General features: G+C 38.2%; 1 protein-coding gene across 1 annotated transcript; it reads left to right on the forward strand.

The window, feature by feature from the left end:
• The first annotated feature begins 947 nt into the window (after positions 1–947).
• sec14l7 (SEC14-like lipid binding 7) lies at positions 948–9,612 on the forward strand. Its single transcript, XM_034224178.1, has 12 exons — positions 948–1,072; positions 1,936–2,011; positions 4,165–4,208; positions 4,311–4,373; positions 4,759–4,947; positions 5,500–5,595; positions 5,676–5,736; positions 5,820–5,903; positions 6,312–6,418; positions 6,503–6,642; positions 7,233–7,402; positions 7,885–9,612. The coding sequence occupies exons 1-12, from the start codon at positions 1,019–1,021 to the stop codon at positions 8,046–8,048; spliced, it is 1,248 nt and encodes a 415-aa protein (XP_034080069.1). The 5' UTR covers positions 948–1,018; the 3' UTR covers positions 8,049–9,612.
• The last annotated feature ends 760 nt before the right edge of the window (positions 9,613–10,372 follow it).

Below are 10,372 nucleotides of genomic sequence, written 5' to 3' on the forward strand. Positions count from 1 at the left end.
ATCAAAACAACTTTCTTCTTGAGTAGTACTTTGTGATTTATGATTGTGTTGCTTTGTGTAAATCATCTATTTATTCCTAAACACCAGCTTTTATTTGGGGAACCTGGTATCTGGGTCCTAATCATCAGTTTCTGAATAGCTCCTGTATTTAAAGAATAAAATGACTTTTATATTTAAAAAAAAACATATTTGTTTGTAATCTTTCAATCCCAGAATCTTTGGCACCTCTAATTTAATTCAAACCAAATTTCTAAGTTTCCATTTCAAAAATGTCTATGATAATCTTAATAGAGCCATCAAAACCCAACCTAATTGTACTAAGTACTGCACTTAGGTAAACGGTTAAGGTACTTTTACTTTACTTGAGTATCTTGATTTTCCTTATTCTACTTTTGTATTCAATTATTTATTCAATATCTTTTTTTTTTACAAAATGTAATCAACAAATAAATGATGATTGATTAAATCACCTTTTACAAACTGCAACAATGAAATCAATAATTATAATACTTATAATAATTGCTATCCATTAATATAATACACATTGTTCTAGCTATGTATAACTTCAATGTCTCATTTTGCATGACATCACTTTTAATGTATATATTAGTTATCAGTAATACAAATCAGATAAAACAGGTTTGACATTAAATAATAATCTACCAACAATTTTAAAAAAAAGTTTTCTTTAATGCCTCACTTTCTCAACTGGACTGTGTGTGTGTGTGTGTGTGTGTGTGTGTGTGTGTGTGTGTGTGTGTGTGTGTGTGTGTGTGTGTGTGTGTGTGTGTGTGTGTGTGTGTGTTGTGTGTGTGTGTGTGTGTGTGTGTGTGTGTGTGTGTGTGTGTGTGTGTGTGTGTGTGTGTGTGTGTGTGTGTGTGTGTGTGTGTGTGTGTGTGTGTGTGTGTGTGTGTGTGTGTGTGTGTGTGTGTGTGTGTGGGGTGTTTTGTCCTCTCCCTGTCAGTTTCCCTCGCCTGCATTTCATTCACAGTTTGGGACAGACACAACAACAGCAGGCATGAGTGGACGAGTTGGAGACTTGAGCCCAAAGCAGGCTGAGATATTAACTGAGGTAAACATATTTATATTCAAGGATTTCTATGATTTCACTAATGCATTGATACTGAACGAGTGTTTCGTGCTTTGTGTCTCTATGGTTGCTTTTGTTGTGGTTTCACAGGGATTCTATGGTAACTACAACTCTCCACAGTCTGTTTATTATTAGAGACGTTGTTTTTATTTGTACGTGACTTTCTTACCTCTGTGGTACATACACTGTACTTAAACACACTTTTGAGGTGCTTGTACTTTACTTTAGTATTGAGATTTTATTCCAAGGTGTACTTTACCACATTTAGGGAATGCTGCAGTTTTTATTCAGCTTTTTTTCCTCAAGATTAAAACTTTGCACAAAAAACCCATAATAAGATTATGAATAACTGCATTATTAAATGAAAGAAGGGAAAGAAAAGAGAAAAGTTGCAGAAGAAAAAGTTAAAAAGGCTTTTTACATGTGTGTTTCTATATCTTTTATGACTGGTTAATATTCAGATGAACATCTTCATATGAAAAATGGGATATTATGAAATTGTATTCATATGAATAAATCTAACTTTGACACTGTAGTGAAAACTATCTCCAAATCTAAAGTGTAATTGCCTTTCAATGTGTAAGTAGTGATAATCCAATAACATACATCCTTTTCGCAGACTAGCTGTGTTCACCTGTCTTCTGCTAAGCTAAGCAAACTGATAGTTTAATATGTACATACAAACATGAGAGTTGTTTTAATCTTGTTTCTTGAACAATTGTATTTCCCAAAATGTCTCACTATTTCTTAATGAATATATATATATATATATATATATATATATATATATATAATTATATATATATTGTGATAATGTTCTGTTTCTTGTGGTTTCCTGTGTGTAGTTTCGGGGCAGGATCCAGGACGTCCTCCCCAGCCTCCCCGCGCAGCACGACCACTACCTGCTCCGCTTCCTCCGAGGTAAGACACCTGCAAAGGCAGCATTTAGCAATCAGCCTTTTCTCTGTGGTACCATGCTGGCAAAACAACCTTCACACAACCAGCCACCAAATACAAGGTGACTCCTTGAATCCGTATGAGAAACCCTGAGTAGGCTACAGCACTTGTATTGTATTCAGGTATCCGTAACAGGACATATCAACACATTTGTATTACTTTTAATTCTTTAACTGTTTGGCACGCAGGACAACTGGCATACTTTTTAAATTGTTCAAAAATATTGGATTTAAAAGGTAGAAAATATTAGACATTTAATGTAGGCATGCAGTAATGAGGGGGTCTTGTTTTAAAGAAAGCAACATAGAAGAGATTGGTGAGTTGAAGAGGATCAAATCAGTTCTCTGACAGCCACTAAAGCCTGCAGCCCTATTCCCCTCACAGTCCTGCTCTGAATCCGGCCCTGCAGACATGTGAAAACATGGGGACTGTTGTTTGTGATGAACCAGAGTGAGGGTAGTTTCTGGCATTAACTACCACAGGCAGCTGAAACATTTAGAATGAATGGCAGCCAATACAACACCAGAGGAAAGTTCTCTCAGTCAGTGATCAGGGTTATCATGTGAGGTTAAACCCAGGCATGGGGGGGTTTCCAGTTACTTGAAGTAACAGTATAACAACGTCATTGTTCTGCATTGAATCACTAGAGGTCATACCATACTGAGACATGAAATAATTAGCAGTATTAAAGGGGAACAGGTGTTCTCTAAAACCAGTCCTATTTGTTCACAGTGGGGTTATAAAGTAGCCTCTTCAGTGGAGTTAGAAAAAAGGAGTTAGACAAGTTTCAACTATCCTGTTTCCAAGTGGTATTATAGTTAGCCGCTGCTTTGCAAAGACAAGAGCGTTTTCCATTTGACTTAGAGCGTACTTTGAGTGAAAAATGTAGTATCCAGACCAACAGGGACCAAGCAAGAAATACATATTTAAGTAAAGTATCTCGTACTTAATATCTTATAAATCTAAACACTGATGGTGTCAATTTTGTATAACCATCACGTTGTACTGTTTACTTAGTCACGATAAGTTAAAGCATAACAAATATCTTTCGTTGGTTTACATCTAACATTGACCACAATTCAACCCTCCCAGGTTCGATAACGGCCCTCAGAGCTCAACACACAGAAAGTAATTAACATAATTAATCAGAGTTTAGTGTTTGTTATGAAGTTATAAAAGTCAGCGATCCGTCAGTTGTGTTGGGAAATGAACTACATTGTGTGTTTCTCAGTGGAACCATAAGTGTGTCCAATCCATGTGCAGCACCTCTTAAGGTTCCCCTCAAAACAGTTTCCATTGCTGTCTTTCAAAAGTTACAAAATGTTCACTTTGTTTAATCATTCATTTATTTCCTAAAACACCGCCCTCCCCCCTGACCCTGTGGCCCTGAAACATACTGTGTAGTATTGACTGAGCAAAGAGACATTGAAGTACCTCAGCTCAACCGTCTTATCTTACAGTAAATGTTTGAACTAAATTCGACCTTAGTTGAACTGCAGTGATGTCACTGGATGAACTTTCTCCTCCTTGAAAAATAAGCCTTACTTCCTTAATACAACTTAAAGAGGTTCCTATGACGTACTTTTTACAAATGAAGTCAGGTCCTCGGTCTTCTTACCAGGAATTCTTGTCATTTCTGATGTTATCTCGACGGATATTGAGCTGGTAGTTTGTGGGACAGGACATGCAGGACTCTGTGCTTTCAACAGAGTACAGAGAGGTTCAGATCATTGGAGGGACTCTGATCAATATTTGCATTGGCTGTTAACCTTGGACTTTTCTCTTCACTTGGCATAAAAAAACAGGCAATTTATACTGAACTGTGTCATGCTTTCTATTGTGTGATTGTCAGACATTGTTGGTGTTGAAATGTTGCAGGACTTACAGTAGGAATGAGTAATGATTAGAAAACAGGTATGCCATGGTTCACATTTTGTATGAAGTATTTCTTTATGATCCAGATGTGTTCATTTACAATTCCAAACAGGGTGCTGGTGGAATATTCCAGTACCAATGAACCTCATATTTGTCCTGAGGTATACTTATATGAGGATGTACTTCCACTGCGGCATCATATCTCTGCTTTACTAATGAAGATGGTTTTATTTGTTTTGCAGCTCGTAGCTTCAATGTTCAGAAATCTGAAGCCATGATCAGAAAGGTGAGCTCTAACTTTAAACACAGATCAGTGGTGTGTTTTACCTTGTAAGGATGCAGCATGTGGTTAGTGAGCATGTTTGAAACCTGTCCTCTCTGTCTGCAGCATGTGGAGTTCAGGAGGAAGATGAACGTAGACACCATCATCTCTGACTGGAAACCTCCAGAGGTATGCAGGGCATGTTAACATACACTTTGTCTGGAATGTTTGAATACATTCATACAACTTACAGTAGATATCTTTACATTATAGCTCAATATGCAATCTAACTGATCCAAGAGGGTTTTTAAAAGGTTATCTAGATTAGGAAGTAGAAGAATATTCCTCCTTTAGTTTAACACAAACATTCAAAATCAACAAATCTGGAATTACATGTTTTCTTAGACAGGAATAAACTAATAACCAAAGCTCTGAGTCAAATAAAGTAAAAAGATGTCTTTCTAAGACAGATTAAAATGGAGTTGCATTAAGTACTTACATCCAATAAAATTCCACCGCTGGCAATACAAATGAAAATAAATATAGACTGTGTGTGTTTTCCTGTTTTAATCAGGTGATTGAGAAGTATGTGTCTGGAGGGATGTGTGGGTACGACAGGGAGGGGAGTCCCATCTGGTACGATGTGATTGGTCCTATGGATCCTAAAGGTCTCCTGATGTCGGCCACCAAGCAGGACTTCCTGAAGACCAAGATCAGACACACAGAGATCCTGAGGAGGGAGTGCAGGAGGCAGTCTGAGAAGGTGAGGGGACACTCTCCTCTCCTCTCCTCTCCTGTTTCCTCTCGTCTCATCTCGTTTCCTTTCCTACTTTCTGTCCTCTTGTTTAGTTTTGTCTCCTCTCCTCTTCTAATTTGTCCTATTACCTCATCCCCTCCTCTTTTCTCCTTCTCCTTTCTTCTCTTCTTGTTTCCTTTAATTTCCTCTCCTCTTATACATGTTTCCGCCCCCCATTCTCTCCTACTTTTTTCTTACATCTTACAATTGTTACCTCTCCTCTCCGACCCTCTCTATGTGTCCTCTTTGCATCCTCTCCTCTCTTGTTTCCTTTCCTCTGCTCTCTTTCCTTGTTTCGTCTTGCCTCCACTTGTCTTGTTGCCTCTCCTATCATCTTTTCTTAGCCAGGTTTCCTCTCCTCAATTCCTTCTGTAGTTTCCTTTTGTCTTTCCTCTCTTGTTTCCTCTTCTCTGCTACTCTCCTCCTCTCTTCCTCTGTCTTCTCTTGTTTCCTCTCTTCTCCTTGTTCTCCTCCTTGTTTCCCCTCCACTCTCCTAACCCTCGTCCCTCTCTGTCTCAGTTGGGGCGGCACATTGAATCTGTCTCTCTGATCTACGACTGTGAAGGACTCGGACTGAAACACATCTGGAAACCTGCTGTAGAGACTTATGGAGAGGTTTGACCACACTGTAACACAACATGTCATCACATTGAATTGATGTATTTCATTATAATGATCAACATTCTCGTGTGCAGGTCCTCACCATGTTTGAAGAGAATTACCCAGAGGGCCTGAAAAGGCTTTTTCTAATCAAAGGTGCTTCGGCAGATCTGAAGACTTTACATTTTCCAGACTTCTAGTTAGTGTTCATGATTGTCAGTTTGTGTCTTTGTCTGCAGCTCCCAAAATGTTTCCCGTGGCCTACAATCTAATCAAACACTTTATGTGTGAGGAAACGCGGCGCAAGATCTACATTTTAGGAAGTAAGACCACTTTTATTCAATCTGAAAGTGTACAAACAAGGCTAAGCGGCTAACATCAGCATGCTAACAGTTAGCAGCTGAAGGGAATGTCATTAGCTTTGCAGGAATTGGGTCTGGGTCATAAACTAAACTTTGAAATGTTTGACCTGATGATGGCACAGAACAATAGTTTACATGTAAACTACATAATGGAGTCCCATATCCTTGAACCTTAACCAATGTGTTGTATGCATTTCCTTCCTCATAAACCTTTGCCAATGCAAAGCCACGCTTTTAAGTATTCTAAATCAAGCATTGTTTAAATCTGTGTTCAGCAGTGGTGAAGGTGGTATACAGATTATTTGCTGCATTAAAAGTACTAATTAAACTGAGTAGGCCTACTAACTAACCACATTTCTCTGAGTAAAGGTAACTGGCAGGAAGAGTTACGTAAACATGTCGACCCAGACCAGCTTCCTGTGGCGTACGGTGGAAACATGACGGACCCTGATGGAGACCCTCGCTGCAGAACCATGGTGAAAGCAAACTCAAAACATCGATGGACCAGTAAGTGAGTCTCTTAAATGATTGTAATTTAAATTGTGGATGTTGTTTTGCAGATAAATTATGGTGGCACAGTTCCCAGGTCGTACTATGTGCTTGACTCGGTGAATGTTCAGTACGACAGCAGTGTGACCGTCAGCCGGGGCTCCGCCTTCCAGCTGGAGTACGATGTGACAGCCGCCAGCAGCCTGCTGAGGTACCAGACAACCAGCAGCTGTTAGAAGACACATTTAAGCTTTATTTATTGATCTTTAACAGCTCAAAAAATGGTCAACTTGATACTAACTTTACGGGAAATGATTAGAAACCTGATTTTTAAACACATATAGATTTGTGTTGACATATTATTTCATTCAACACTACCCTCCTCGAAAGAATTTAGTATTTGGACTTAAAAAATAAAATAAAACTATTAATAAACTCATTAAAATTCATCATTATGAATCCTAATTCCTCTCGGTTTAATTTCCAAGAACATCACTCTCTAGGATTTAACAGTTCTTTGTCTAAGAAACCGTTTTTTAAATATATTTAATTAATAATTTGGATAATTAATAAGTTGGCTCTTACCAAGTAACACCTGGATCAATATAAAAGAAATGTCAACAACAATTTAATGTGCAAACAAAAGCACATGCATAATACAAATGACTATTAAACTATTAATGAACACAGTTACAAATATTTTTCTGTTTGGTGCTTTGCATAATGTAGATCCTTTTTGATCTTTGATTACGTTTTCATACATAAATTACACACTCTGTCTGGCCCCTGTTTTTCTTCCAGGTGGCAGTTCACCAGTGACGGAGCAGACATCGGGTTTGGAGTGTACAGACGGACTAAAGAGGGCGGGGCTCAGAAAGTGTCTGAGATGCTGCAGGTTCTGCCCAGCGAGCGCTACAACGCTCACCTGGTGCCTGAAGACAGCTGCCTCACCTGCCCCGAGGCCGGAGTCTGTGAGTCTCTGATATATTATTTGAATATCATAAAAAATGCTTTCCATGAAAATCCTGAACGAGCTGTTTTACATTTAGGGAAATGTGCTTGTACAGTGAATATATGAAGCAACAGCCAGAAGGCACTTGGCATAAGACTAACTACATGGGGAAACAGTAAACTTGCCTCTGTCAAATTGAATAAACCCCACCTAATTAGCAAGTTATGTCTCATTTGATGAACCTGCACAAAAGTGTAAAAACTAGGGGTTTATGGCTGATATACCAGACTTTTCTTGGCTGGACACAGTGACTGTATGGTATACAGAAGAAATATTGCACTTAACCTCCATAAAACAACAATGTCGTTTTTTTTCTCTGTAATAAACAAACAACATATTCCATGTTAACTAGTCTGATTATTACTTTGCAGACATGCATATATAATAACCTGAATAATGGTCGCTGTTGTAACTTAGTGTTTTGTCCTTTTGTTTGTGCAGACGTGCTGTGCTTTGATAACAGCTACAGCATCCTGCAGTCCAAGAAGGTGAGCTACAAAGTGGAGGTGCTTCCTCCTGCGGACGGATGCAGCGTTCTTGCAGCAGACGAGGCAGGAGGCTGCGGTGATCGAGAGCTCAGATCCCCGTGCGACAGAGTTCACTGAGTGTTCATCCACAGCCAAATCAATGCTTTAGCATCAGGGCAGCATTAGCCCTCTTCAGGGCCCTAGGGCAAAACATTAGCCATGGCCACTGATTACATGTATCCCTCTGTGCACTGTGTATGTATAAGGTCACAGGCGGTAATTAGCCTGTGAAAACATGATCAGCAAACTGAGGACAGTCTCGGTTAGAGAATAGCTGGTAAAGATAGAGGAGCATTTATCAGTTGAGCAGACTTACCTCAGAAGTTGGAAGATTATTGTAACAGTATTGATTATAGCTGCTTCAAGTACAAGTCATTTCCAAATGTGTCTTTACGGACAAGAAACTGACTCAAGAAATCTACCAAGGGACAGTGAGCTTCTTCTCATACCATCTTTTCCATTTACGGACACCAGTTTCTGTGACGTTTAAGAAATCAGTTTACTGGCTGTTACCCAGTTGATGTAAACACGAATGAACTCTAACACTGTAGAGTTCAGGTCTACATTACTGCAGCAAAAGGATAAGTTACTCTTTAAGCACATTTTTAAAAATAATTTCTGCAATGTAAACAATAAAGTACAAGAATGTAGAATTTGACCTCAGAACAGAAGAGCCAGACGTTTAGGTTGCTGTCATACAGTATATCCATTAAGGTGTGGGTTTACTGTTCATTTAGATATGGTTACACACATTTCTTTACTTTTAACATACACAACTAAAATATACCATGATCTTCCAATTAGAAAATATATCACTCAGAACAAAGTTTTAAACTTTACCGACAACATATTTCACAGTTGTAGAAGTTTTAATAGGGATATATGTACAGGACAGATTGTCCTTTGTTTAATTAGTTTTTTTATAAGAACATGTCTCACCAGAATTTGAAAACAGAATCCCTAACATTATAAACTCATAATTTAAAGGTCCCCTATTATACTATTTTTCAACAATATATTGTATGTCTCAGATATAAAACATGTCTCTGAAGTGTTTAGCTTGTAATCCGAAACAGATCATGCATTGTAGCATCCCATAAACCCCTCTGTTTCAGCCCTGTTTCAAAAGTGCTGATTCTGTGTAGCTTTAAATGCAAATGAGCTGCCATTCCAAATGCCACTTGTTTTTTTTTTTAACCATGTTTGGTTGAAACACAATGGTGCTCTAGGAGGAGATTGGTTGGCGGTGGTTACGTTAGATGGTTCTTTACTAATGGTTTCACATCCCAGAAAAACTTTGTGACATCAACCGTATCCTTGTGTACGAAGAAGCCAAACGTCACACACAGACTAAGAAGACCAAAGGAGATAAAGTTACTGAATGACATCATTCATCAAATTCTGTTTCAGATGATTATGTTTCAATAATTGTGCGTTATGCTGCTCATATTGCATTAATCATGAGTCAATATCTGTTTAAATAAATGATGTTGATAATGATCTTGCTAAATCTCAGTCTACCCTTATAATCAACATGAAGTCATTAGTATGATATCATTTGTAAATTCATGTGAACGATATAATGAAGTCTATAACACCATTTCTACAACCTGATAATAAATACATATTAAACACAAAGCAATATATAGTTTCTGTCAATTATGACTCATTTATGGCAGATGTTTTGAAAATACAATATTCACTAATCAATCCGGATAAGTCCTATGTTATCAAGTGTTTAGCATGTTACACCAGAATCATTTGAACTGGCCTGACCACCAGGTGGCAGTAAGATGGGTTACTGCTTTAGGCTGTAGCACTTTGTCACTAAATATTGGACCCTTATAACAAAGATGGGTAAGAAATATTCCAATAATAAGAACAATTAGTTCCATTCAGGGATTATTTGGCCAAATAGTTAATGTCTTGCCTATAGGAGGAACTCAAATAAAGTGCTAAGGAGTTATTAGTAAGGGGGAGAAAAAAGCCACATACAAATAATAATAATAATAATAACAAGGAATACAAATAATAATTTGTGCCTTGTACAAATAATAATTTGTGCCTTATATTTATAAAAATAAAATGTAGATTACAATATCTATCAGCTATTACAACACACTAGATTATTATTATACGTTTTATGTTTACTATTACTATTAGACAGACAAAATCCCAGCAGCAGATAGTTCATCTCCGCACCCAGCAGACTGGGCTCTGTGCCAGAGGGATGCAGGATGGTGCAGGATGAGGATGAGGATGAGAATGAGGATGAGAATGAGGAGAGGTGGGGAAGGGGTGAGAAGGAGGGGGTGATGGGGGTGCACAGATGCCATGTGCCTTACATAACATCAGCTGGCTCCGGATACAATTGGAGGATGTGAAACCGCTGGCAGCAGCAG

The sequence above is a fragment of the Gymnodraco acuticeps genome, unplaced genomic scaffold (assembly GCF_902827175.1).
Source record: "Gymnodraco acuticeps unplaced genomic scaffold, fGymAcu1.1, whole genome shotgun sequence".
Taxonomy (NCBI): Eukaryota; Metazoa; Chordata; class Actinopteri; order Perciformes; family Bathydraconidae; genus Gymnodraco; species Gymnodraco acuticeps.